The sequence below is a fragment of the Myiozetetes cayanensis genome, unplaced genomic scaffold, assembly GCF_022539395.1.
Source record: "Myiozetetes cayanensis isolate MyiCay16 unplaced genomic scaffold, myiCay2020 scf22, whole genome shotgun sequence".
Lineage (NCBI taxonomy): Eukaryota > Metazoa > Chordata > Aves > Passeriformes > Tyrannidae > Myiozetetes > Myiozetetes cayanensis.
This window is the reverse complement of record NW_026087434.1, coordinates 10389339-10417314: the sequence shown is the minus strand read 5'-3', so window position 1 is coordinate 10417314 and position 27976 is coordinate 10389339. Positions and strand designations below refer to the sequence as shown.

The following is a 27976-nucleotide window of genomic DNA, read 5'->3' as shown; positions in this document are numbered from 1 at the left end:
ATCCGCCCCCCGGTGCCCGGATGAGGCGGCCCCGGCGGCGGCGGGTGCTGCGGCGGTGACAGGGGATGCGCTGCGGTGAGCGGGGCGCGGGGCCGGGCCAGGCAGGCCGGGGGGCCCGGGACAGCCCCGGTACAGCCCCGGCGGGCCCGGGGGGCTCGGGACGCGGGATGATCACGGCCGGGGGGCCGGGGGGGCCGCGGGCCCCGCGCCGCCATTGGCTGCGGGTTGACAACGGGGCAGGGCCCGCCCCCGCGCCGCGCCATTGGCTGGCGGAGCCGCGCCGCGGCCGCTGATTGGCGGAGGGGACTGTCAGTCAGGGCGCGGCCCGGCTCGGCCGCCGCCCTGGGCGGGCCGGGCCCCCCCGGACCCTCCGGGACCCGCCGGGCGTTACCGGCTGGGGCTGCCCCGCACCCCGGGACAGGGATCGCCCCCAAGGAGAGCAGTTCGGCATCACCCACAGGCTGCCGGAGCTGTGATTCGCCTCGGTTGTCATAAAATCCTTGGGCGACCCGGTGGCCGCGGAGTGGGGCCTTTTTTAGGGAGCAGTTCTTGCCGGGGTTAGGTGATCGGGCATGGGCAGGGGCTGCCCAGGGAGGTTTGGAGTCCCCAGCCCTGGAGGTGTCCAAGGCAGGCCTGGCCGTGGCACTCAGTGCTCTGGGCTGGGGGACAGGGTGGGGATGGGGCACAGGGGGGATCCATGGGCTGGGAGGGCTTTTCCAGCCTCAGGGATTGTGGGATTCTGGGATTCTATACCAGGATGGCAGAAATGTGCCCCCTCCTCTGTCCATGACTTCCCTCTTCCAGCAGAGGAGTGAAAACGGGAGGCAGGAGGGGTGTGAATTTTGCCCATTGCTTTGGCTTTCGTTGCACTCGGTGGGCTGGGAGGGCTTTTCCAACCCGAATGATTCCGGGAGCTCTACTGAGTATTTCTCTGTAGTTCCCTGCGGGTTTTTCTCCGAGGTTGTCCCCACCTCCCTCTCAGCTCGGAGCGCCCTGTTGTGTCTCCTACAAACCCCCTCGTGCTCGGGTGACGAGCGTGACCCGAATTGCACAGACGGGTGTGAGGGATGAGCGGCCCTGACACGGCAGCAGATCCCTCACCGGAGCCAGACCCCACGGAGTGACTCCCATTGACACAGCCCCGTCCTTCCCGGGGGGAGGAGAGCTGTCCTCCCCTCCCACAGCCCGCGCTGGGAGTGACTCAGGCGTTCCCTGCTCCCTCTGGAACCATCCTCACTCTGTCCCGAGTGCACAGAGGTGGGGGGCACTTTGGGATGCCTGTGGGGCACTTCTTGCCCTCAGAGGTGCTTAGATATGTGAAGCTGCTGGAGAAGAATTCCTTGGATCCTTGAGGAATTTTTTTTTCTTTTTGTTTTTTGTTTTTTGTTCCCTCCCCCCCCAACAACAAACAATTCCTGGACACTGTGGAGAGCTGGTGGCCTTGTCAAGGTCAGTGTTCTGGTAGAGATATCAGTAACTGTGAGAGGAAGGAGCTGTCCCAGGGCAGAAAAGAGACTGGGAGCATTTTGTGCATTTTGGAAGGGGCTGCCCAGGGAGGTGGTGGAGTCCCCACCCCTGGAGGTGTCCAGGGAGGTGGCACTCTGTGCTCTGGGCTGGGTGACAAGGTGAGGATCGGGCACAGGGTGGTCTCAGAGCTCTTTTCCAACCTCTGATTCTGTGAGTCTGTATTTATTAACTTACATGTAAATGTGGTGTATTAGCAGTGTGAGTGCACAGACAGGCTGGTTGGCAGTGCCAGTTAACTGTGGCTGTGCAGGGTATGAAAGATGTGGGTAGATAATGTGGGGTTTGGATTAACAGTGCCAGGACTGCCCCGGAGGGGATCCTGTGTCCTGCTTTCTGCCTGGGCTTTGTGTTTATGTATTTACTTTGTATACATGGAGGGATTCTCCCTTTGCACGTGTGGAGATTTAATCCTGTGTGCCACTGGGAGTCCCAGAGGTGAAGGATGTGTTCAGACACAAAGTGTTTGAGTTCCTGTTTGAGTAATTCAGGGGAAAGCCCTCAGGTGGTTTTGTTTTTTTTCTTTTCCCGACTCTTTAGAGGTTGCAGATATGTAAGATAATTCCTCTTCTGGTGCAGAAGGAAAGAGAAGAGAAAGGAAAATATGAAAGTGGAGAGAAAGCACGAGACTGATGATGTCTGTGACCTTGGTGCCACAAGGAGTCTTGTCTCTGGAGTCACTGCTGGGAGCAGACTGCCAAAAACTGCAGCAACAAAGTGCAGTTTATTCCCTCAGTCTGTCACAGTTGGTTTTGAGGTGCCAGGAAAGTCGGGCTGAGGAAGGAAATGGTATTTTTGCAGTCCTTGATGTTTGTGTGACACCACAAAAATAACCAAGATAAACTGTGGAGCGTGTCCAGCAAACTGGCTGCCCTGCTGTGCTGCCCTGACCTGTGGGCAGAGCCACTCAGAGCCAGCAGAGCAGCTTTTGCTTGATGTGATTGTGTCCCTCCAGGGCTCAGCTGAGTAGCAGATTGTGCTGGTTCCTTCTCCTTCCCAGCACAGAGTTTTATTTTTAACATTCCCGTTGTTCAGTGCTCACTGCAGAGCCCCTCTCTGGGGGCTGGTCTGGGATAAATGCTGAAAATACACCTTTTGGGGAGTGTTTTCAAATGAATTCTCCCCTCCCTTGGCACTGGTAGGATGAAAAAGAACAGAATTCCCTGCTCATGTCAGAACTCCATGCTGAGTGCTTTTCCCTTGGAATTCCTTGGTCACTGCTCATGTCCAGAAGCATCTTCCCCTCTGGCCTCTCCTTCCCAGGAAATGTTGTTATGGGGGTGGGGTCAATTGCTGAGCTCACAGGGGACCTGGTGCTGTCGTTTGGTGCAGGCTCTGGGCTGGGTGTGCTGTAAGTTCTGGGGTAAATCATTGCTTCTGGGGGGGCTGCTCTGTGGTTCCTCAAGGTGTGAGGAGAAACCAGGCAGCTGTGAGTTGGGGGAAGGTGCAGCTGGGTGGGTGATCTCCAGAGGGAGGTTCAGGTCCATGGCAGCTCCACCTGCAGCCCGTGGTGGGGATCAGGATCAGTGCTCCTGGTGCTCAGCATCTCTCCCAGACCTTCCTAGAGTTTGGTTTTCCAGGGAGCAGAGGCTCAATCAGGAGGAAGCTTGTTCTTTTCACAGCCTGGATTTCCTTCTCAGTTCTCTGTTTACTCCACACCTCCTGCTCTGTGTGGGTTCATCCCTCTGGGGTTCCTGGCTGTGGAGCCGGGAGTGAATTGTTCTCATGGTCAGGCCCAGGTTGTTCTGGGACATTCCCATCTCCTTTCCTTCATCTCTGCAGGCACTGAACCTGCATCAGGAGCACCAACCTCTTCAGGTTTCCTTTTTAAGGCACTTTGGTGGGAACAAATAGAGGTCGAGTGTCTTAAACTTCCCTTGTGGGTGAACATGATTTTTAATCCTGAATTCTGCTCCCTTTGGTAGCTGTAGCTTGATTGCTGAAAAGAGGCTTCTTTGCACCAGTGCATTTCCTCTGGTTTCAAGGCTTCCACCCCAGCGCTGGCTCGCTCAGCAAGGGTGTTTTATTATGATTTGATATCATATATTCACCAGGCCTTTGAGGCTTTGCTGTGTGGTGCTGGGTTGCCTTAAAGGCTTTTAGTCTGAACTTGGCACAAAGTTCCTGCAGGTAGGATTTGGTTCTCCCGTGCTGCCCAAATTGGAAATGCAGGATTTATGGTGGCAGCAGCAGGAGTGTTCTGCTGACTCTGTGCTCTGTGACTTTCCTCTTTCCCTGAAAGCTCCTGTGCTGCTGTGGCAAGAGGCAAGGAGGCATTTGTTGTGGTTCACTTGAGAACATTCAGTTCAAAAATAGGATTGCAGGAGAAGGTTGAGTTCACAGAGGCTCAGTTTCTAACAGTGACGGGTGCAGGCAGACATCCAAAATGTATGGAAATCCACCAGCTCCTATTCCAGGATGAGCAAAACAAGCACAAATTGATTGCTGAAATCTAATCCGTGCCTTTAGTTGGTTTGTTTGTTTTCTATCTTCTAATAAGTGCATGGCAATGTCCACTTGCTTTAAGTTTTGGCTGGAGGGCTCAGGTTCCTTTGCTTTAAACCTTGATTTTAGGGGGGAAAAAATCAAGAACTTCAGGGGTTTGGGGGTTACCTGTTGGTTCTCATGGTTTGAGAAGGTGAAGAACGGTGGGAACAAGGTTTCTTCTGCTTTTCTGCCTGTGAATCAGCAAAAAAGGGGAAGAAGAGCTGGTTGGGGACGGTCCTTCCTGCTCTTGGTGGCAGCTCTGGGTGGTGGCAGCTCTGGGTGACGGGGTGAGACGGGGGGGCTGTGGCACAAAGCAGGCCCTGGGCAGTTCTGTGACAGCCAGGGTGAGTTGTTGTCTCCAGAACTGAAGGCCACGTGAGCTGGGTGGAATTCCTCGATTGAGTCCTGTTTGAGGTGGTTACTTGTTTAATTCCAAAGGTCACACTGGACATTTCCATCGCCTGCAGGGGAAGGGGGGCCAGCAAAGCACAGGTGGAGGAGTTCAGCACTGGGCTTTGATGTGTTTGTTTGCCTCTGGGTGATTTTTGGTGTCTGAAAACACCGAGCAAACAGGGTTGTGAAGAGGAAAGCGGAAAAAACACGCAGAAAAACGAACATTAGGTAAGATGAATTCCCTTTCCACGGCAATGTTTATAAGCTGGTTTCAAATGGGAGACTGTGAGGCAATTAAAATCAGGGAGAATGCTTTTCTGCAGCCACTTGAGATGCTGCAGGTACACCCGGGGTGAACTGCAGCAGCTTGTGAGCAGCGCTCGGGATGATCCTTCCTGGGATGTGTCAGTGACTCATTTCGCTTTGAGAGCCGCGAGGAGTGAATTCCTGACTGTGGGAAGGGGTGGGCAGAAGCTGAAAAAACATCGTGTTGTGTTTCAAGCTGAGTGTTTTGGTGTTAGATTTCATGCAAACCTCCCCAGCAGCCTCCCGGCACACGGGGAGCCCGGGAAGCTGGGTCGAGGTTACACCGTGTTACACTTCAGGCTGTGTTTGTGTTCTCGTGGCTTAGCAGAGATTTCAGTTTGGCCCGGAATGCAGGATTCCCAAAGGTACTTAGGGAATGTGTGTTTATGTAGTTATTTCTGCCACAGGTTGGATTCAGATATCCCTGTAATATCCAGAGGATACTGCACATCTCGCTTGTAGGGATGCCTTTGGAGGTGGGAAAACAGATTTGTCCTGTACAAACCCCACTACACACGGCAGTTTTTAGAGTGATTTCAGCGTGGAAAAGTTCTTTCCTTTTCCCAGTGCAGAGTTCCTCTGTCCTGCTGACTTTGGGGGGGGGGGGCTTGAAAGGATCCCCCGTGTTTTGAACGTAGCCCTTGTCTGGGAGCTGCCTTGGAGCTGGAGCTGTGCCCACAGAGCTGTGCTTTCCCAGGGCACTGTGTGAATGCTAAGCTGTGTTGGAATGAATTCCAGTGGGCAGCAGCATAAGCCTGCTCTCATTTTCCCTGGAAGACGCTGCTGCATTGTCTTGTCTGTGCCCTGAAAGCCTCAGTGTTGTTGGTCAAAGGCTCGATTCTGCAAGTGCCACGTATGCAAAGGAGCCTGTGAATAGGAAGGACTCTCCGTGCTGGTTCTCAACTCCTCATAGAATCCCAGGACAACTGGCAGCTTTTGTTAAACCCTCGGTATTCCGTGGGCATCCTCTCTCCCACACGGGAGATGTTTCACGTGCTCTGGCTGTGTTGCGATAAGGGCTGGGAATGGCTCCCCTGCAGGCTCAGAGAAACCCGTGTTCCTGTGCCATCAGCCGAGGGAATGGGCAAAGCCTGGCACACTGAAGGGATCCTCCTGTGCCCACGGGTGTGGCAGGGGCAGGGTTGGAGGCTGTTGGCATCTCCCAGCTCTCAGACTGGTGTTTGGGCCGTGACCCACCGTGTTTGTGTGTGCTCTTCTCTCTTCCGCGCCCCTCATGAGGGAGCGCTGCAAGCGCTGCAGGGATCCTGGGGGTGTTTGTGTCCCAGGGTGTGCCCTGAGCAGGCAGGAAGGAGTCCTGGACCTCATCTCAGCCACTTCCAGGATATGATGTAGGAAGGACTAGGAAGAGCCCTGCCGAGGGGCCTGAGGCACCACAGGGCTGAATCTCCTCCCTCTGCTGTCTCAAAGGGTCTTTGGACAAAGGATTGGGGGGGGGGGGAAAATCCCTCCTGTACCTGGGAGTGCCAGGCAGCCCTTCCTGTGCTTGCAGGGATTCTGTGGATATTTATTTCCAAGGGTGTGCCCTGAGCAGACAGGAAGGGAGTCCTGGACCTCATCTCAGCCACTTCCAGGAAAAGATGTCAGGTGCTTCCATGTACTTCCTTGGAAGGGAAGGCAAGTGGGACAACTGTATACCAAAAGTGGGATGTGGATGCTGGAGCTCAGCAGGGCACACTGGTGTTGGCATCTGGAGCAGGTGTTTATCCAAAATCCCTGGTGGTAGCATTGGGCACGGTGGCAGACGTGGAGCAGGGGCAATCATGAATTATCACCCGTTTAACCAACTTGGAAAAGGTCAACTCGCTCCTGCTGGGTGTGTTTGGGAGGGAAGAGTTCCTGAAGTACCACAGGGATGAATCTCCTCCCTCTGGTGTCTGGAAGGGTCTTTGGACAAAGGAGTGAGGGGGGGGGGGGGAAAATCCCTCCTGTACTTGTGAGTCCTTGCTGTGCCTGCAGGGATTTTGGGGGGTGTGTCCCAGGGTGTGCCCTGAGCAGACAGGAAGGAGTCCTGGACCTTCCCTCGCCACGGCTCGGAAATGATGTCAGAGCTTCCTTGTGCGAGCCCTTTTCTAACCACATCCTGAGTGTTGCTGCCAGCTGGCGTGGCTGCTCACCTGCTGAGCCCAGCTCACCTCTGGAGCTGTGGGAGCTGAGCCTGGGTTGTGCTTTATTTATGTTGGGATGAATGTGCTGCCTGCTGATCCAGCCCTCCGGAGTGTGCCAGTTTGGAGACGAGTGCAGGGAAAGGTCCAAGGCTTTATGGAAGGGTTTGATCAGTGCTGGACCAGTGCTTTGACCAACACCCAGCAGTGCCTGAGCTGGTCACCTCTGCCTTGTCCTGGCACATGGAATCCCTGTCCAGGAGCTTCCTGAGCCTCTGGATCACCTGGATGCACCCGAGGGGGAACTGCAACAGTTTGGGCTCCACATCCCTTGGGAAAAGGCTTGTGCACAGGACTTGGGATTTGTCCCTGTGGGGGGATGGAGGTGCCTTGCTGACAGCTGAGCAAGTGCTCCCAAAGAAACCTGTGTCTGGAATTCGTTCCTGGAATGGCTCCACAGGTGTGTTTGATTTTGTCAGTACAAAAAGGAAACGCCGTCAGTTCTCTTGGGCACTGTGGAGATGTGATTCCTGACAAATTGCTTCTCCCATAACCCTGTGAAGTTAAATAGACACAGTGTGAGATTTGGGATGGGTTTGGCACCCTCAGGATAAATGTGGGCCCTTGGGTTGTGTCAGCTGCAGTCTCAGCTGGAACCCACGTGCCAGTTCAGCCTGGCTGTGTCTCTGAGCTCAGTGCCAGCCTGGCTGCCCTCTGATGAAAGCATGGGACTGTTTTGTCCCACTTTTAGGTATCAAAAATGTGGGTCACTGCGATGCAGGACATATTAGTGTGACAATTTTAGCCTGAAGGGACAGAGTTGGCTGAGAGGGGACAATGATGTCTGATAGAGTGTGAAAGTCAGGACTTCCAGGTCAGCTATTCCTGATCAATGAGCCTGATGTTGTTCACAGCCTCTGCTTTAAGCACAGAAGGAGTTGGTTTCACCTTATTCTTTTTCTGGGTGTTAATGACAAAATGTAAGCCTTGGCTTTTTGAGGAGGGAAAAAAAGGGTGCCTGTTTTTATAGAAGAGCTGTGGGATTGCTTGGGGAGGGCTCAGCAGTGGTGCTTTCCCCGTGGTCTGAGCAGTTCCTGCTGTGCATGGCAGGGCCACAGCCCCCCCATCATCACCTCCAGCAGCTCTGGGGCCTGGTGTGAATGTCCCGTGTCCCCTGGACTGGGTTGCCCCATGGATAAAAGTCGGTGTTGGGTTGTGTTTCCTGTGCTGGCTCAGAGCCAAGCGGTGCTGCCAGCGGCACCCAGAGCTCCAGGAAGGGTGGTCCTCATGGAGCAGGGGGTCTTCTGCTCCTCTGAACACCTCCAGGCTGGAAACTCCTCCTGTGTGATGTGACCAGGTGGTTTTAGGAGAGGCTGATCCTTCCTTTGTGTGTCTGAGGGAGCAAAATTATGTGGATAATTTCAGTTAGCTGCCTGTTTTACACAAGCAGGAGTGAGCCAGGACTCAACACCGGAGGGTTAAATTGAATTTTGATCTCCACACACACTGTTAGTGGTTCCCTCTGTGTTCATCCTCCTTCACTATTCACCTTTGCAGCTCTAATAGCTGCTGGAGTGCTATTGTTGTGTTGGTGGCAGGAGGCAAGATCTCTTTAAGAATGTTTTAGGAACTAAAGTGGAAACTGTGATAGCTGTAAATTTTAGTGTATTACCAACTGTGATCCAAAGTGGGCCCTTCAACTGGTGTGGCAGATAAAAAACACAGCCAAAACTCCTGGACCTGTTTCTCGCTGCACAAGCACTTCCAGAGGCTGGGTAAAATTCCATGGCTTGTTGGGGCAGGTCCCTGTGCTGGGTGACTCCTGTTAGGGATCATTAACATCCTGTGTGCAGGTGCCAAGTGCTGGTGCTGCTGTTGGAAAGGCTGTGGCAGTGAAGCCCAGGATTCGGGAGCAGCTTTGGGGTCTGTGTTTTATCCTGAGCGTGTCCCTGTGTTTGTGCCCTGCAGGTCGTGTTGATCATGGACAGTGAAGAAATCCCAACTTTCTCGAGTCCAAAGGAGGAAACTGCGTATTGGAAAGAGCTTTCCTTGAAGTACAAGCAAAGGTATGGTGGATTTGCAGGCTGGGTTTGGTTCTTAATGACCACAGCTTTGTTTACTGCAAGGCCACACCAAGATTATTATATTATATTATATTCAGTATTTTAGGATCTCTAAAAAGAGAATTTGTAAAGAATTTCTAGCTTTGAAATTCCCAGTTTTGTGGGAGCTGAGTGTTTCCTGCCCGATGTCTCCACGCCAGGAACTCCAGGCTATGTTCTGAGCATGTTTGAGCAAGAGCAGAACCCTTTTAGGATCATGTGCACCTCTGTATAATTAAAGTGCTGCCTTAAGTAGTATCTTGATGTTTTATCATAAGAAGGCGCCTTTGGGCTCTCCTGGTGTCATTCCTGTTCCCTCCAGCTTCTTGTAATGGAATTACTGGTATGAAAAGTGGCTGATTTGGTGTCTGCTGCATTTTACTGGAGTGGATTTTACCTCCTGTACCAGGGGTTTGCACCTTTTAGGGGGCACAGGGCTTTTTGGGTACCAAAAGTGCCAGGAGAGGCTGTTGTATTGAGTAGTTTTGTGCTTTTTAAGGGGGTTTCTTTGGAGTGCTCCCACTTCATTTTCTTGGGGAGGCTTTATGTGCCCTCAGTGGAACCCATGTGCAGCTGAGCTGAAATTAAAACCTCTCTCAAGCCCAAAGAGCCCAGGCTGCTTTTTTTTTTTTTTTTTTTTTCAGTTTGGGCTTGTTTTGGGGAGGGAGGGGTTGGGAATGTGGAGGAGCCTGTCCATGTGGAGAACCCTGAGCTGTTCTTGGGTGTCAGAGCATTCTGTGGGAGACACCAATATGTTGTTTCCTGAAGCCTTGTTGGTTTTCCCTGCTGTTTGCTGAGGGCTGAGCTGTTACCTGTGGTAAAGATGCAAATTTAATAAGCAAAGTATGCAGAGTGGCTACTCCTGGTGTTTAATAACTGTCAGTGCTATGAGGCAGGTATGTGCTGGCTTCCTGACTCCCCATGATTTTTAGGAACCTTAAATTTCCAGGTAGTGCAGAGATGCAGAAACTGTTGTTCCCTCTTCAGTTTTTGACCAAAATCAGGTTAAGTGTTTGCTTAATTCCTTGTCTCCAGCAAATCTCCTACCAGTGGAAGCCAGTGGAGTACAAAGTGGTTCTCAGGCTCCCATGAATCCTGTAAATAGCCTTGATTTCACACAGGCATTTGAGGCAGCTGTTGGTTTTGATGTAAGAGAATTAATTTCCTTTAATAGCTGAGCTTAATGTAATTTCTCCATTTCCCCATTTTTCTTTTCCCCCTTAGAAATCTACCACGACACTTAAGCACTTCAAAACTCCTGGGTTTTTTTCAGCTTTTTTATTTTAGAAGAGCTGCAGATTTTAACTTGGGGGATGCTGGCTTTTCCCACTGATGAAATCCTCTCTCCTTTACAGCTTCCAGGAGGCTCGTGAAGAGCTGGCTGAATTCCAGGAGGGGAGCAGAGAATTAGAAGCAGAGTTGGAGGCACAGCTAGTGCAAGCTGAGCAGAGGAACAGAGATTTGCAAGCAGATAACCAAAGACTGAAGTATGAAGTGGAAACATTAAAGGTGGGTGCTTCTTTTGGAAGGATCTCCTTGGAGATCCTCTGGGCTGTTCTTGGTCACTGAATATCCAAATGAAGTCAAGGAATCGTCTGTTTATGATCCAGACTTAAGGACCAGGCACGTCCTCCAAATAAGGCAGGGAAATTCCTGGCAGAATTTTCCTTGGTCACATCATGCAGCTCTGGCTGTGGAGTTTGTGCTCTGCGTTCTGGAGGCTGTGCCAAGCAGGAGCTTTATTGGTTACACGGGGAACATCAGCATAGCAACAGGGGGACAACACGAGCTGCCTGTCTTTGCAAACCAGTCTTTGTCTCCTTGGCTTTATTGGACCCTGAAGAAGGCTCAGAGTGGGTGATCTGTGCCATCTTTCAGAGAGGCTCCTCATCCATTCTTAACAGCCATTTCTGTGGAGCCAGGAATTGCAGGGGGATCTGCATGTGCACAGGGTGGCTTTGAACTGATGCCTCTGTGTTAACCAGTTCTTGCCTCTTTTGGAACCTTGCCACAGCATCATTTTGGGTAGTCTTGGCTTGTGTTAGTGAAGACAAAGGTTAGAAATCCTCTCAGTGGAAGGAGGGTTTATGGGATTCCTCTGTGTATCCATTCCCAGCTGTACTGTAAGGTCAGCACATGCTTTATGAGGTCACTGCTTTCTCCACAGGGCTCCATCTGTGCCCTCAGAGCTGGTGAGAGAGTGTTTGGCAGTGAATTCTCCCAGAGATGAGTTTGTGGGCCTGGAGGTTTTGTAACAGATGCCAGTGGCTCTCATTTTTGCTCATGGACACGTCAGCCAGTGTTTGGTCTCAGAGTGGCTGTTGTCAAGGCAAAAGGGGGGGCTGTGCAGTTGGATTTCTCTCTGGCTTCCTGGATGTTTGAGGCCCTGGAGCAGCTGTCAGTGCAGGCTGCTGGGAGCAGATGCAGGGACACATCCCTGAGAGCCAGCTGTGTCCTGGAGAGATGGCTGTGGCTTTGTCTAGCTCTGATGTTCACAGCCTGTTCCTTCTCCCTCTCTGATTTTTCCTCTGGATTTCCAGCAATCCCCAAACCAGCAGCCTGCAAAGAGCGTCATACTTTCTTTGTCCCATTTTCCTGCTGTTTATCCCCACAATTCTTTCTTCCAGGAGAAGCTGGAGCACCAGTATGCCCAGAGTTACAAGCAGGTGTCCCTGCTGGAGGATGACCTGAGCCAGACCAGGGCCATCAAAGACCAGCTGCACAAATATGTGAGGGAGCTGGAGCAGGCCAACGATGACCTGGAGCGTGCAAAGAGGTGAGGGCTGCCAGCCTCCTCTTCCCTCAGAGCTTGCACTGCATCCTTTCAGATTGCCCATTTTATTATTCCTTAAAAGGGGAAGTACATTCAAAAAACCCCAACCAACCCCAAGACTCTTGGAGTTGGCCTCCATCAGCTGGGTCCTTGGATTAGAGCTGGAGGGGCAGTGGGACAGCGTGGCTCGTGCTCCTGAGAGGAACAAGCTGTGCAAGCAGAGCCACTGCCTCTGGTACCCCCAGCTAAATGACTTCTGTTTGTGGTCCTGGTGGCTCCAAACCCCTTTGAAGTCAGCAGCTCGTGCTTTACATAGTCCCTTTTAAACAAACCAGGCCAAAGGAGTCTCCTGGTCCCTTCCAGAGCAGCTGTAGGGAACAATCCTGGCCTTTGTAAGGCCTGGGATGAACAGGCTGCTCTGGAAACGCCCACTTTGGGAGGAGGTCATGCTTCCCTTTTGCTGAATGGGAATTCTGCCATTGATTCAGGGAGAGCAGGAATGAGCCTCTGGCTATCTGGGAAAAAAAAAAGATCTGAGAGCTGAGCTGCTGTTTCCACAAGGCTCATGACTAACTTCTGACAAGGAGTTTGGAAGGAATTGGCTCTTGGGTAATATCCCAGTGCTCTGCTTTCCACGCTGGGCTCTGCCTGCCCAGAGCTCTGCCCTCATTCAGTGTACAGCTTGGGAAAAACGGGCAGGGCTGCACAGGACTGGCTCTTTCCCACCCCTTTGGTGCATCCCTGAGATCCAGATGCTATCATGATCTCTGCATCTTTTTCTCCTGTTTCTTTGGAGTTGATTATTCCTTTCTAGGCAGCGTTTCCGTGGCTTTCAGCTGCTCAGTGTGACTGCAGGCCCTGCTGACATTTTTCCTCTATTATGTTTCTGGATAATACACATTCATGTTGGCTGAGCTGAAGAACCCAATATTCTGGATTTTGTTTCTAGGGCAACAATAGTTTCATTGGAAGACTTTGAACAGAGGCTGAACCAAGCTATTGAGAGAAATGCATTTTTAGAAAGTGAACTGGATGACAAGGAGTCACTGCTGGTTTCTGTACAGAGATTAAAGGATGAAGCAAGAGGTAAGGCTTGTCTGGTTGGTTCTGGGTCTTGGTTTGCTAAAAGAGAGGTGTAGCAACCAAAGCTCATGTTTCTAGAAAGCCTCACATGATGAAACTTGAACTGCATGCATTAGATACCATTAACAGTATGTTTTTTATATGTCCTGTGTAGTCAAGAGGAAAAATTTCCTCACTTAGGGCAGAATTAATATCAGATTAATTCAGGATTTTAACAGAGGGGAGTACAGAAATACTCTGTTCCACAGATACCATAGAATTGAGGAAATGTGCTTTGAAAGTGCCTTTTTGTTATGGTTTTATGCCTTGTGTAGGGAGGGAAAGCACAGGAAATGACAGGGAAATACAGGATAAATGATTAAGTAATTGTCTTGAAAAATCCTGTCTCCTGTGTTCCTCCTAAACCCCTTGGAAATTGCCTGGTTTATTTAAGATATTCCAGTAGAGGCTGTGTTTAGACCTGTGAGATCAGAGATGGCTGGGGCAGTGCTGTGGGATATGAGCAGGAATTGGGAATTCCCCAGTGGATTTCACATTGAGGATCCTGGGGAAAGGTTTTTTAATGGTTGGGTAAAACTGATTTCTCTGATAATGGAGATGATCTGCTCATAATCTTGTGCCAGCCATTAATAAGTCTAGAGATTAGTGGTTTTCAACTTTATTTCCCAAGTGAAACTTCCTAAAATAATTCCTCAGTTCAGGCCTGGGCCTGAGTGTAAGAAAACTCACCTGAACAGGCCGGGATTTTTTGGCTGTGAACCTCTTTGAAAGCCAAGTTTGTGCCCCAGGAATTAAAAGCTTTATTGGAAGCACAGGGTTTTTCTGTAATAAATATCAAGAGGGAAGTTTTCCAGTATGTAAAGTTTTACACAATGTAAATATTTCTGATGAAATATGTGTGTTGTCATTTGAGGCGAGGGCAATAATACTGGAAAAAACAGCAACACCCAGGGGACTGTCTTCTAGAACACTGAAATAATCAGCCAAAAAGACATCTTGTTTTTCAGATGAGTCATTTGGAAATTTTTAGCATATGTTAACGTAGCAAAGCTGCTTGTTGTTCCCCCTGACAGCAAGCAGGAACAGTAGCCATTAAAAGAACTGGTAAAATGTCAAACTCAGGAGATGGCATTTCTGATGGAACAGCCTCAGATCCTCTGCTGGGGGCCCAGGTTTTCCTTTCAGCTCTGCTGTTTTACCTAAAATCAGTTCTAAACACCTGTGGCAGCTCAGAAGCTGTGATGTGCAGTTAATTGTGCTCTTGCACGTTGTAGCAGATTAAGGCGAGGAGTGAGAGGTCTGGGGAAACTCAGGAACAACTGGAACAAAAAGGAACGACTCCTTTGTCATCTTTTTTTTGCATCTAGACCCTTCTGAGTGTTTACAGATCCATTGCTGAGCTGTGCTGGATGCTCTTTGTAGCAAAAGGATGTGGAAATGGGAAGGGGTGGGGTAAGGATAAGCTGCAGTCTGGGGAGGAGGTGAGAGCAGAGCCTGGCTTGGCTCATCTCCAGGCTGTTTCCCTTTGGACTGCCCAGTCTCCAGTCTGCTCTTCCACTTGTCAAGGCATCAAAAACTGGGTGCAGCCCTTGGACTGTCTTGGGCTGGTGTGGAATTCTGGGGATTACTGACTGGAAGAATAACATAGGAGTTGGAAGCACAGGGATAGGTCATTCCACTGGTTTTTCCAGCCTCTCCTGGAGCAGGAGCTGAGTGTGGCCCAGCTGCAGCATTTGTGTCCAGCTGCAGTTTCTGTAACACTCTTTCCATGGAGCTCACGCTGCAAATGGGCAGAATTCCTGAGGGAAAGTCACCTGCCATGAGCACAGGGACCACCCAGTTCCAGGGACTGAGCTGTGACTGTTCTGGGGGGTGTCCCCAGTGCTGGAGAATCCAGTCAATCCAGGATTGCTGCAAAGTTGTCTCCTCTTCCTCTCTCCTAAATGAACAGAGAGAGTGTTTGTGAGAGAAATCAGTCTCTAATATATGGTTTTGGTGGATTTTTTTTCCTTCTCTCCATCCTCAGACTTAAGGCAAGAGCTGGCAGTGAGGGAAAGGCAGCAAGAGGTGACCCGAAAATCAGCTCCCAGCTCTCCCACTCTGGACTGTGAGAAGATGGATTCAGCTGTCCAGGCCTCTCTCTCCTTGCCAGCCACACCTGTTGGAAAAGGATCAGAAAACAGTTTTCCTTCCCCAAAAGGTACCATTCCCAGGAGCTGTGTCTGGCTGTTTGGCAGGATGTGCAGCCTGGCAGCAAACCATGGATGCTCCACAGGGAATGTGGCTGTGGGGATAGGGGGATCCCACACCTGTGTTTAAATTCCAGGACAGCATCAGGTGCATTTAAGGAGTAGGAAAAGAAGGAAAAAAGCATGGAAAAGAAGGGCACTGAAGCTCAGATAATGCTTTTGCAGGGGACAGGGGTTTGCAGTGTGCAGTGGGTGCCTGCAGTGGAGCACTGAGGAGATTTGGGATTGCAGGGAAGTGCAGTGACTGATGTTCCTGCTCCAGTGTGGAGCAGCAGTGGTGGGTGAAGTGTGCCAGGAATTCCAGAGTCTCTGTTCCCACACTGACTCTTGGGGGTGCTGTTTTCTCCCTGAGGCAGTGGGATGTCAGGCCAGTCCCCTTCCCCCTCTGGAAGGCTCGGGACAGTCACAGGGATTAATGCATGATTTTTCAAATGAGAAGGAGCAGGTTCCAGCAGGAGCTCTGGCTGGATTAGATGGATTGTGGTCAGTAGCCCTACAGATGGAGAGTGCATGAACTCTGCGTGTGGGGCCAATGGGAATGAGGGCAGTGGGCAGGAATTAAGCTCTATCATTTTTCCATGGCAGCTGATCATGCAGTTATTGTGGGGTAATTGTATCAAGTGTCTGCAGCAGGGTTTTAGGTTTATCTTTTTTTTTTTTAATGTAGAAGTTGATTTATTTAAATGTTTAAAACCCCCTGAACTGTGGGGGAGTGGAGCATGGAATAACATGTGCCTGTGTTTGCAGCTATACCAAATGGGTTTGGTACCAGCCCACTTACTCCTTCAGCCAGAATATCTGCACTCAACATTGTGGGAGACCTGCTACGGAAAGTGGGGGTGAGTGCTCTGAACTCTGGGCTGTCCCTGGGGCTTCTGTCCTTGTGCTCAATCACAGCCTTGGCCTGTGCTGAGCACAAGCTGTACCTTCCAAACCATCCACACTGCGTTTAGTGGGTTATAATGTAATTTTTTTGTATTATTTTGATTTGCGAAGCGAGTTCTGATGCCGGTTTGGGGTGATGAAATTCATGTTTGGAGTTCAAAGTTTCTCAAGGACGTGGGTGACAGGGTTAGGCACTGTCAGCTGCTTGTTCTGCCCTCAGCTGGGGCTGCAGCTCCCGCTGTCCTCGGGCTCTGGGTGCCTGCTGACACCTGACATCAGGGTCTCCTCATGTGAGATCTCCTCTTCTGGGCAGAGGAATTGAAAACTAAACTGAAAATGGAAAAAAAAAAAAAAGAAAAATCTAGAAACTTTTGGTAAGAAAGTGAGAAAATAAATCAGGAGAAAGCCAAACACTCCCATCTGTAGTTGGTGGGGAAGTGAAATGCATGAGCCTTTAAAGGGATTAGTGCTGTAAGCAGGGAAGAAGTGGTTCAGACATCTGTTGCAGTGTTGTTCAGGGTTTTCAGCTGGACAAGAACATGAGTTTTGAGCTTGGAGGAGGTGGCTGATGAGTGAGGAGGTGCTGGAGTGGAAGCAGGGCCAGCTCAGTGCTGGCTCTGCCCTGTGTGTGTACCCACCCTGAGCTGGGCAGGAGCTGCAGTGCAGACAGTTGTTTTAGCAAAGTTGGGAATGAAAAACTGCCTTTGCTGCTGCCATTTGGAGCCAGTGAGCCTGTCCTGGGTTTGAAAGGGCAGCAGGACAGCCCTGGGTTATAGAGTGACATGTTTAAAAGGGGATCATTGTGAGTAAGAGTCTGCAGGGGATTTAGGGAGCTTAACAACAATCCCATATGATTACTCTGCAAGGACAGGAAATGCCAAATAAGCATGCTTCCTTCCCAGCCTGCCTCACACAGCCACTGACACATGGTTCCAGCCCCTGCACTTCTTACCAACAATTACAGGATGCTCAGGACCTGTTTTGGGTTTGGCTGGGCCTCATCCCAAGCCTCAGACTCCCTGTCTCTGCAGGAAGTTTCCCCTCAGCTTTCCTGCTTGCAGCTGAGATGGAATCACTTGGCCCAGATCCCAGTGGCAGTGACAGCTGCTGTGTCACCCAGACACAGGGATTGCCTGGAGCTGCCTGTGTAGCCCATATTCCCTAAGGAAGCTTCCATGGATTCCTAGGAGAGTGTACAGTGCTCGCTGTGACGTCACGTCAGGGACCTGTTATTGGAATATTTGTGGAACGGGACTGAACCCCACGTTTTTGGAGACAAGTTTTAGTCTCCAGTCCATGGATTTGCTCCATGCACAGGGAGGGTGGAAAGAGTAAGGAGTTTCTGCCAGACCAGATGGACATTTTTGCTCCTCCTCCTGCCAGGAGTCAGTGGATGAGGCAGAGACTGTCACTTTATGCAGAGGGAAAAGATCTCACCAGAATTGCTTGGAATTACCAGAGATGAGAGTACAGAGATGGAAGATTCCATGGCTCAGCTGCTGCCTTTGCTTTGTCCTGACACCTCTGTTCTAAGGTGTGGCAGTGGAGCTTTACAGACTTTGGTTTGCAGGCCAAGATCAAGAAAGAAATGCCAGGAGAAATTGTCCTGGTGAAAAAATCAACTTCCTAAATATACAGTCCCTCTTGAAACCCGAGAATTCTGCTCTAGGCTCAGATTAGCTCATGGCAGCCTCGCTGCAGCTGCTGAGGGAAGGAGTTCTGGTAACTTCTGCTGGAGTTGGCTGCCTTATCTTGGGTAATTATCTCAAGGTTCATATGTTCTAAAATCTGAGCCCTCGTGGAGCTGAGTAATGCCTGGCAGTCTGCATCAGCATCTGTGTGTTTCCTCTGTGGTTTGGGTGACAGAGGAAATGACAGCTTCGTTCCCATTTTTTTGCCAAAGGTGATCACACCAGAGCCCTGATCGTGGCCATCCTGAGGTCTTGGCAAAGCCTCACCTCCAGCCTCAAAATACTTCCTCTTAGTGGTTTTACTGGTTTGACATTATTTTTTTTTCTCCCCTTTCCCAGGCCTTAGAATCCAAATTAGCTGCTTGCAGGAACTTTGCCAAGGACCAGGCGTCACGGAAATCCTACATTTCAGGGAACGTCAACAGCGCCGTGATGAGCAGCAACGGCACCAAGTACCCACACCCAGGGCACACCTCCTTCTTCGACAAAGGGTGAGCGAGGGACACCTCTGCCCTGCAGGGAACTGCCTTTCAGCAGGACTCTTTCTTGTCCTCTCCTTGCCCACCACAGCTTCCATCCCATAGGACAAATAATTCCTGGGGCCGAAGCCTCCGGGGCACGGGGAAGGTGCTGATTTCGGGAAAGCAAAGAGTGTGGTTGGCTGAGCTGGTGGGGTGGCAGTGCCTGTTGTGTCCTGCTGCTGCCTCAGCTTTGGTGGCTGTAAAACCAAACCCCAGGCAGCAAACCTGCTGGTGGTGAGCATGGCGATCCTTTGAGAGGAGCTCGGGGAAGCAGAGCTGGAGTTGCCACCTTGGGAAGCAGAGCTGGAGTTGCCACAGCTCCTGGTGTGCTCTGGGGATGTGATGTGGGGATTCGCTTGGCACAGCTGAGGGCAGGCAGGAGTGTTCACTTGGAGGGTGGAGCCCTGGGTGCTCACTTCCCTCTGCACTAGGGGAAAAGAGAAACGTCACTGATGGTGTAATTGTGGCTGCTGGGGGGTGACAGGAACTGCTTGCACAGGAAAAAGTACCTCATGTGACCTGCCCCCGGTCAGAGCTTCCTCTGGGGTCGTGGGAAGTGGTTCCACAGGGGGATTTTCCCCAGTTCCTGGGAGCACAAGGCCCTGTGGGTGTATGAGGGTGAAAAGCACAGTGGTCCTGGGGGCAAAACACCCTCCCTGCTCCCTGCACCGTGGTACCATTCCATGTTAAAGCTCATCCCAGTGCAGTTTAATGCTGATACTCAGCACATGCTCAATCCTGCATTTACTTTAGAGGAGGAGATGAGCTTTCCCAGTCTGAAGAGAGGCAGGCAGAGCTGCATCTTCCAAACTGGCACTCAGAGGTTTTGGAGTTGCTGCTGTTTGGAATTGGGAGAGTTTGGAGATGTAACAAAGTCATTGTCCTGTGCAAATCAGACTTCAGGGTTGTGTGTGTGCTGAGGGGGCCCTGCAGCCCCCCAGCAATGCTGGGGGGGGGATTGTGGCAGCTCTGAGGAGGCAACAGGGCTGAACTGGGTGTGGTGTGACCAATAAGCTGATTGCTCTGTGGGTGGGGGGCACTCTGAATTACCCACCTTGTCATCACTTTGTTATCTGGGCTGGTGCCTGCAAGGAGGAGCAGGTTGTGGCTGAAAAAGGCTCAGGAACCCTGGCCCCTGAAGGAGGTGGGTGTTGTTGGGCAGGAAAAGGGGTGGGAGTGACTTATGGGCTCATGTGCGAGTTGGTGGAGACCCTGCTAGATAATCAGGTTAAACCACACAGATATGTCTGAGTTAGTCCTGCTTACTGCAGCCCAGACCTTTGGTAGCACTCAAAGCAGTCCTTCATTCCCTTCCTCTCCTTTTCTGCCAGTTCCTCGCTGGCCAAGCCACGCTCCTTGAATTGGAAGAAAAAAAATAAAAATAAAAAAAGTGAACTGATTCCCTGGACCACGAGATCAGTGTTAGCTCCCTGCAGCTGCTGGGCCTGCAGAAGGCAGGACAGTGTGGTCAGCTCTGGGCTGTGCCCCAGTGTGTGTGCAGGGTGGTGATACCTCTGCTCCACGGAGTTTTGCTGTACTTATTCCCTCACCTTTGAAGATCTGGGATTCTCTTTCCTGTCCAAACGGTAAAACTGCCGACAGTTCAACTGGAAAACATCCACACCCAAAGGTGAAGGATAGGAAGTAATTAGGAGAAGTTTCTATGCACAGATACAGAGCAATACCCACAAGTGTTGTGCTGGTCAGAGCTCACCCTTTTTGGGGGGTGAATTCTGCACTCAGTGCTCAGATTTTGGAAGAGCAGGAGCTTGTCCTGTCCTTGTCCTCTGCACCCCTGTGTGCTGGCCCAGCAGGGTGGGTGGCCCAGGGCTGTCCCTCACCCTGGCTCCTGCTCCCCTTGGTGTCCCAGCTGTGCCCGGAGGTGCTGGCAGTGGGAGCTCCCTGCTCTGGGTCACTGCCTAAGCTCAGGCCATGCTGGGTGGGCACGAGGGGCTGAGGGGAGCTCTGCCCTTCCCTCTGCCCTTTCCTCCTCCCTCTCCACCCCCTGCACTCTCCTCCCTTCCCCTGAGTGGTGCTGGACCCTGAACCAGCCTCACATGGTGGTGGATCTGATCCAACCTGCAGCCTGTGCCCGAAGAGCAGATGGGTGGGGGGGTTGGGGCACAGGGACCTCAGCCCCATCCTCACAGCTCTGTTTGCTTTCCTTGCTCTGCCATTTTGCTGGTTGAAGTGTTTGAGGAGTCTCCAGCTCTTGTCAAGCCCCTGCTCTTTGCCCTCAGGAGGTGGAACAGGGCAGCATTGCTGTAGTAGTGTAAGATGAGTTTCCTGCAGACCTGTCCCTTCAGGAACGTGCTGCTTCTGTCCAGGTGCCAGGGGATGGCAGAACAGCACCTGGAGATGCTCTTGGGTAGATATTTGGGCTTTTTGCTGTTGTACTTGTTCTTAATTGGTTATTTAAGTCAAGTCTAGTTTGGGAACAAAGCAGCTCTGGCCATGAAGGGCCCTGCAGAGTCCTGGCACTGGGGTGCTTGTTCCTCAGGGCATTAACTCCTTGTTCCCCTTCCTGCACTCTTGAATGCCAGAGTCCTTGGAGTTGATGTTTGTTCTTAGTTATTTATCTGAATCAAGTGGGCTCTGTTTTAATAAAACAAGCTGCAGTTTGAATGCGAGGAGATCCTTGCACACTTGCAGCAGTGCCACGAAGCAAAAGGGTGCCTCTGTTACCCACAGCCCTGGTCTGTGCACACCAGGCTGGGAATTCGGGCTCTTCTTTGGGTCCCTGGTCTGCCCTATGAAAAGTTTCCCTGGCAAAGAGGGAGCTGTGGCTGACTCAGGTGAGTAATCCTGGAATGTGCCTGTGCAGAGCAGGCTCTCCCTGAGCAGAGCTCAGAAGGTTTGCTGAGGTCGAGTTCAACACCTCCTCTCTGCCCCCGTTCCTGCATCAAGGGTTATGCTCAGGAATGTCTTTGTTGTGTACATAAACTTTCCCTTTCTCTCCACTAGGCGTGAAAAGGTCATATTCCCCACCTTGGTCATGGGTAAATGAATTCATTTGCACTGATCTGCTGCATGTGCTGTAACCTGGGGCTTGGGGGCAGAGCTGGGCTCTGCTAACTGCACGAGGTAGTTCGTAGTGTCACACACTAATAGGCCCTGATCAGAGCCCCAGGCTGTAATCTCTCCTCCTCCTGACTGTAAATAAACCTCTCTGCTGCTGTGACCTGTTGCAAACATAAGCCTGAGTGCTGCTGCTTTCTTGATCTCATTAATACTTCCAATACCTGCATGATTCTGATTGGACACAGCAGGGACACAGAGGGGAACGTTGCTGCTGGTTGATGGAGTTCATCTGCAAAGTTCGCCCTTTGGTTGTGGTTTTCCTGCAGCATTTTGGGGCTCTGGACTTGTTGATGTGTGGGTGATGTGCTTCTGGCTGAAGGGGAGGCAAACAAGGGCTGGAGGGGGGGAGGACAGTGTGGGGAGGGACAGCAGTGTCCCTGCTGGGTGTCAGCAGCTGGAAACAGCTGGAAGCAGCTGGGAGCACAGATGTGCCAGCGAGGCTGGGCAGGCCCAGGCCCCTGGGGATGGGGGTCCTGCACACAGGGCTCACAGGCCCCACCTGGTCCCTTCTCTCCTCTGGAGGAAGTGTGGAGGGTTCCCTGTGCTGTCCAAAAGGGCAGGTTCCTGCCAGCCTCATCCTGCTCCTCCTCTCACATCTCTGCTGGGTGTTCCTCAACCTCCTGGTGCTGTTGCTGCTGCCCAGGAGAGGAGGAGATGTGTGTTAGAGCCCTGCCCTGCCTCAAAACTCGCTTTCCCTCTGGTTTTTTTGTGGGTCTGCTCTCCAAGTGTGCTTTGAGCAGCTCCATTTACCCTCCAGGCCGGGCCGTTCAGCTCCAGGAGAATCGTGGGCTGAGGTTTTGCTGGATACTGGGAGTTGAGGGAGTCTTGGAGATCAGGTGCTAAGCACAAAACACAGATTGAAATGCTGTTTAGTGAGTCACAATCTGTCCTCAGCAGTCAGGGCAGAGCCTGTGGCTGGAAAGGGGCACAGAGCCCATGGCACTGGAGGGACAGGCAGACAGAGACACCCACCAGCAACCACTGCAGGGGCATTGCCAGCTGCTTCTGCCTGTCTGGAGCACTGGAACCTGGTTTCTTGGGAAGCCCAGAGCAAGGGCACATCACAGAGTGTGCTGGGAAGGGTCTGAGGGACAAGCAGGAGAGGGATCAGGTTGTGGTTAATCCCTGAGGACAGATCTCTGTGCAGCTCCTCCCGTCTGAGACCCTGGAGACCAAGCACAAGGGCTTCTCTTCCCAGCTCTGGGAGCTCAGGCAGGACATCTTATTGGTTATTTTTAACAGTTGCTGTGTTTAAGGTGTTTTACTTGCCTTTCACTCTGGTTCTCCCTGCAGTAATGCTGATTTCTTTCCCTTTTTTTGTGTGTTTTCATGTTGCCACCAGAAATCCAAGGCTGGGTAAGACCTCCCTAAGCTCAGCCCCAGTGCCAGCTTCCAGTACCCCCCAGTTGCTGCTGCTGTTGGGTGCTTTTGCTGTGCCCCAGCACCTTTATTTCTGCACCCAGAGCAAGTTTGGGCTGGTGGGATGTGCTGAGCAGTGCAGGCAGGTGACTCCTGGGGGGAGCTGCCTTGCTGCTTTAATTTTTTAATTAGCAAACAAGGGAGAAACCTCAAAAGGTTTCTAAAGAGGATTTTTGCCTTTCCCGTCTTCAGCAGAGAGGTTTCTGTGTGCAATGTGGTGCTGGGAGCTCTCCACACCTCGTGCTGGGGGACACTGGGGACACTCAGTGCTCACAGCCCTTGCTGCCCTGGCCCTGATTTGGGGCCCCGGGCCCTTCTTCTTTGGGGCATCACTGGGTTATTTGGGATTTAAGCAGGGTTCTGTAATGTCTCTGTGGCATCTGGTCATGTCTGTGTGGCAAACCTGGGCTAGTGGAAGGTGTCCCTGCCCATGGATGATCTTCAAGGTCCCTGTGGTCGTGTCTGTGCTGCTCCTCTGGTGCCTTCGTGGCTTGTTTGGTAGGGAAGTGTCACCACCCAGAGGGAGCAGCAGCTGCAGAGCCAGGAGGGACAGGAAGGTGTCCCAGGGGCACAGTTTGGGTGCTGGGAGCCCAGTTTGGGAGGAGCTGGGCCCCAAACCCAGCAGGGAGGGGCACAGCAGGGGGGCAGGCACACAGGGGTGCCAGGGATGTGGGAGGAGGGCCAGGGGGGTGGCAGGGGCTCTGGAGGCAGTGGCTGGTGCAGAGGGCAGTGCCAGGCCCTGAGCCCTGTGGGGATGTGTCCCCTCCTGCCCGGGCTGGGGGCTCGGAGGGGAGCAGTGGCCCTGCCCAGCTGCCCATCCCACTGTGCCATGCCAGGAGGTGCCAGTGCTGGCCTGGCTGAGCTGCAGCCCCAGGCACTGTCCCAGTGGCTCTGGATTTAGTGCAGGGAATGTGGTAAATCCACAGAGCTTCACCACGACCCCTCAAACACTTGCAGGCTCCTGCTGGTGGATATTCTGTTCTCCAGCCCTTTCCACATTTTAATCCTGTTTGGTGTTGGCTTTTCTGTGGTGGTTTTTTTTTCCCCCTGTCCTACTTGGCAGGGGTGTTTTCCAGCTGGTAACTCATTTGCAGAGTCATGTTGGGATCAGGTTGGCTCTGTGCCCTCCATCCAAACAGGATCAGGGAAATACATTTGTCCCCCAGCCTCTCCAGCAGCTCTTCACTGCAGGCAGGGAGGGTTTTGCCTTGGAATTGTAGCACAGCAACACTCAAATGGGAGCTGAAGTTTCCAGCTGAATGAGGAGGAGGTGAGAGAGGGGGTTCCTCCCTGCTCTCATCTGGTGCTGGGATGTGAATGTTCCAGCCAGGGAGGGACAAGAGCAGCCTGGCTCAGGCTGTGGATGTGTCCTTGCTGTAGCAAGCAGGGAGCTTTTAGCTCTTCACCTGCTGTTCTGGGAGGATTTGGGAACTGCCCCTGCACTGGCAGCACCCTCCTGGCTGTGCTGGAAGGGTTTCTGTGTCCCTGACCCAGGAGGAGCAACATCAGCAGGGAACATCAGCTGCATGGGAATGGTGTGCTGTGCTAAAGGGAGCGTGGGAATGGCTTCCCACTGCCAGAGGGCAGGGTTAGGTGGGATATTGGAAGGAATCCTTCCCTGTGAGGGTGGGCAGGCCCTGGCACAGGTTGCCCAGAGAAGCTGTGGCTGCCCCATCCCTGGAAGTGTCCAAGGCCAGGTTTGACGGGGCTTGGAGCAACCTGGGCTAATGGAAGGTGTTCCTGCCCATGGCAGGGGGTGGCACTGGATGATCTTTAAGGTCCCTTCCCACCCAAACCTGTTCCCAGGTTCTGTGGACAGCCTTGCCCTGCCCTGGGGTCACTGCCAGGAGTCCCCCATGCAGGAGCTGCTGCCACCACGTGTGTCCCTGAGGCAGCAGTGGCATCAATGTGGCCTTCCAGGTTCAGCCTGGAGCCTCCCACTCCCAGGAGGGTTCCCCCATCAGCAGAGCCCTCACACTGCTTTTCCTGCTCCCTTTTCCCCTGCAGCCCAGGCTGTCTCCTCAAGTGTCCCCTCACAAACAGCTCTTCCAGGACACATCCCAGTGGCACCTTCTGGGTGCTGCTGGCCCAGGCAGAGCTGGGGACATTGGGGACATTGGGGACAGTGCTGCAGGGGGGGACATCGAGGCAGGAGCTGCCCTGCCCTTCAGGGGTGTGAGGGTTCCCTCCCCAGACCCCCCATGAGAGCAGGGGCTGGTTTGGGGCAGCAGTGGGGTGGATGCTCCAGGGATGGAATCACTCCTGGTGGAGCGGGGGGAGCTCCGGGGATGGTGACGCTGGACAGGAGGCAGGTCTGTCAGAGCCATCCCCGAGATGGCAGAGCTGTCAGACCCACCCAGTGCTCTCCCAGCCCACCAGGATCAGGTTCTCCAGAGCTCCAGCACCATCCTGGGGGATCCCGGGAGTGGAGGGACCCGGAGCCGCTGCTGATCCCGGTGGGATCAGTGGAGCACAGAGGGAGCTCTGCTGGGCTTCACCGTGGGCAGACATTGCTCTGGGAGTGTGTCTGTGCCATCCCGGGGCAGAGCCTTTGTCCCCAGCCCGTGGTGACAGCCCCGGGGCCACACCTTCCCCAGGGGCCTCTGCCCGCTGAGTGCCAGGGAAGGGACAGGGACAGGGATAGTGGGAACAAGCCCGAGAGCTGCTGGCCCCGGCCCTTGAGCTGCACAGACCCACAGAACGCCGGAGGGCTCGGGGTCTGGGCAGGAACCCTCTCCAGCACATCCCTGCTCCAGGGCTGGGCATCCCCCCGGCAGCCGGAGGTGGGACCCCCGTCCCGGCCATATCCTGGCCCTGCTGCCGCCCTGCCGGGCCGCCAGGGATGAGGGGAGAGGAGGGGGTCGGTTTTCCAGCTGCTGGTGAGGGGGAGGTGAGCAGTGTCCCGTCCCTGTGCCGATCCCTGCCCTAACGCTTCTCTCTTGTCGTTTCCAGGGCGGTGAACGGCTTTGACCAAGGTCCCCCCGGGCTGGGAGCCTCCCGACCGTCCTCGGCGCCGGGAATGCTCCCCCTGAGCGTATGAGCCGCGGGGGGAGCGCTTGGACTTGTGTTCGCTTTTCTCGGCCCAGCAAGAGAAGAACCGCTCCCGCTCCCTCCCCTCCCCACCCCGCTGGAACATGACCCCGAGAGGAGACCCCGAGCCCACGGCCCTCCCCGTCCTGTCAATACAGTTTGTTTTCTCTGTCGCTGTAGTGGACGTTCTGTGCCCCACGAGCTGCCACTCCCAGGGCCGTGTTTGGGGACACGCACGGGTCCTGCTCCCCGGCCCTCGGCCCTTTCCTTCCTCTCTGCTCTGACTCGAGCTCTGGCCGCTCCTCGTCCAGGCTCCCGCTGTCCCTGCAGCTCTGCCCTCGGGGGAAGGCTCAGACCCCTGGGAAGGCCCTGGGGGAGGGTGGGCGATGGCGCTGGGGGCGGTGGCAGCCGGGCAGTGTCTGAGGGGTGTGTCAGTCCCGGCTGCGCCGCTGGGTGTGTTGGAGCCGGCAGGGCTGGAGGAGCGGATCCGGAGCGGATCCGGAGCGGATCTGGAGCGAATCCGGCAGCCCGGCCTGGCCGGGCCCATCCCCTGGCACAGGTGGGCACACACAGCAGGGCCGGGCTCCTCGGGGCAGGGAGGGGGCAGCACAGAGGGGGGACTGTCACCAGCTCCCCCAGATGCCCTGGGGGGAGCTGGCAGGGCTGAGCTGTTCTGCTGTGCCCTCAGGTGTCCCCTGGACCTGCCCCACTGGCCCGGCCCTCCCCCCTCGCAGCTGCAGAGCAGCTCCAGGAGAACATTTGAAGCCCCTGCTGCAGCTGCCCCCACTGCCCACGGACCCCCCACCCCCTGCTCTGCCCCGTGTAGGACCAGAGTGTCCAGTGTCCCCTGCAGGTTCTGTGACAGTGCTGGGCGACTGTGGCACCTTGTGGGTCCTTGGAGCGACACATCTGCGGGATTTCTCTGTCCACGTGCCTCGGGGTCTGTGGGTTTTCAGCCTGAACCAGCGAAGGGAGCCGGGGGTGGTAGCTGGGGGTGCCGAACTCCCCGTTCTGGGCTGGTCCAGCACGTTCAGGGGCTCTGCAGCTTCCAGGGGGTTTAGTTACGAGCTGAGAAAAACCACTGGCCCCGCAGGGGAGGTGGGATGTGCCCCTTGGCCCTTAGGGTTTGTGTGGTCCTTCCTTCCTGTGCATCCTCTGCTGCATTTGACTGTTTACATTTGTTTTATTGTACATAGATTTGTAAACATAATACCTTTGCCTGAGGTCTTTGTACATAACTTGGGCTTTGTAGCTTTATTTATTCAGCCTCTCTCTGGCATGTTTCCGTAGGATGTACTGTTCCACCCCGGTGCCACAGCCATGATGTGGTTTCAAAAAAAAAATGAAAACAAATGAGAGCAATCTTCCAAAAATAAAGTTCTTTTAATGTGGAATCAGTGGATTTTGCAGAACTGGTGGCTGTGGCTCTGTTTTGTCGCGTAGGGTTTTTTTGACAAGTGCAAGGAAAGGGGGCCAGTGCTGAGGTGCTCCTGTTATCCCATGGTTTTTCCCTTGGGAATGTTGCTCCACAGCCCAGTTTGGGCACACGGGAACAGCCACTGCTGTCCCACCTGGCCCACACCAGCCTCTACCACTGGCACCGAGTTCCCCAGTGGTGCAGCGGAACCCGGTGGGGTCAATCCTTAATTTGGGGATGAACCTTGGGGAAGAGTTGGAAGCTCCAGCAGCCAAGCCGGGCGTTTTTGTCTCCTTTTGGAGCAGCTGGAAGATGTTTTTGCTCTGCAGAGGAGCCGCGCTGGGGCCCTTCCCGGGGAGCTCCATCCCCTCCTGGCTGCGGCCCCGGGTGCTGCCGCTCCCAGGGATCGGCTCCAGCCCGGGATCAGCTCCATCCCTGCCACTCCCGGGACGCGGCGCTGCAGCCCCGATCCTGGGGAAGCTCTCCAGTCCCCCCTGCCCGCCCCGTCGGGAGAGCTTCCCCAGGGTCGGGGCTGCTGCCCAGGTTGGCCCTCCATGCCGGGAGGCTCCCGGGGTCCAATCGGGCTGCTGGAACTACCATGGGAAGGGTGGGAGATGCAGCCCCCCAGCCCCTTCCAGCTGCCCTCAGGGTGTTTTTAACCCCGGGCACCCCCCTGGTCCCAGACCCAGCCCAGAGCCCCCACCCAGGACCAGCCCCTGCAGCTTTGCCACCTCGGCCTCAGCTGCCCCTCCCTCCTGCCCCAGCTCTGCCTTCACCCGAGGCAGGTTCTGCACCCCAGGACCTCCCAAAACTGCCCTGGACAAAGCTCAGACCCTGCTAAAGGCAGCAGGGAGGGGGGCTGTGCCTGTGCCCTGAGCTCCCTTTGTGCTAC

At 53.6% G+C, this 27976-nt stretch overlaps 1 protein-coding gene across 4 annotated transcripts; it reads left to right on the top strand.

The window, feature by feature from the left end:
* Window positions 1-27079, top strand: NDEL1 (nudE neurodevelopment protein 1 like 1). 4 transcript variants are annotated; one of them, XM_050319559.1, is made up of 9 exons: window positions 1-75; window positions 8802-8899; window positions 10291-10444; window positions 11563-11711; window positions 12658-12794; window positions 14818-14991; window positions 15788-15879; window positions 17956-18107; window positions 25590-27079. In XM_050319559.1, the coding sequence occupies exons 2-9, from the start codon at window positions 8814-8816 to the stop codon at window positions 25675-25677; spliced, it is 1032 nt and encodes a 343-aa protein (XP_050175516.1). In that variant the 5' UTR covers window positions 1-75; window positions 8802-8813; the 3' UTR covers window positions 25678-27079. The 4 variants fall into 4 exon arrangements, with proteins under 4 accessions (XP_050175516.1, XP_050175519.1, XP_050175517.1 ...); XM_050319560.1 differs by lacking the exon at window positions 1-75 and adding an exon at window positions 760-1449; XM_050319561.1 differs by lacking the exon at window positions 1-75 and adding an exon at window positions 4399-4632.
* Window positions 27080-27976: the final 897 nt, after the last annotated feature.

Bases quoted from the DNA above. Each gene is read 5' to 3' on its own strand.
- NDEL1 (XM_050319559.1), top strand. From the start codon at position 8,814: ATGGACAGTGAAGAAATCCCAACTTTCTCGAGTCCAAAGGAGGAAACT. The intron at 12,795-14,817 runs GTAAGGCTTGTC...CTCCATCCTCAG, and splicing joins ATTAAAGGATGAAGCAAGAG to ACTTAAGGCAAGAGCTGGCA. The intron at 18,108-25,589 runs GTGAGCGAGGGA...TGTCGTTTCCAG, and splicing joins ACCTCCTTCTTCGACAAAGG to GGCGGTGAACGGCTTTGACC.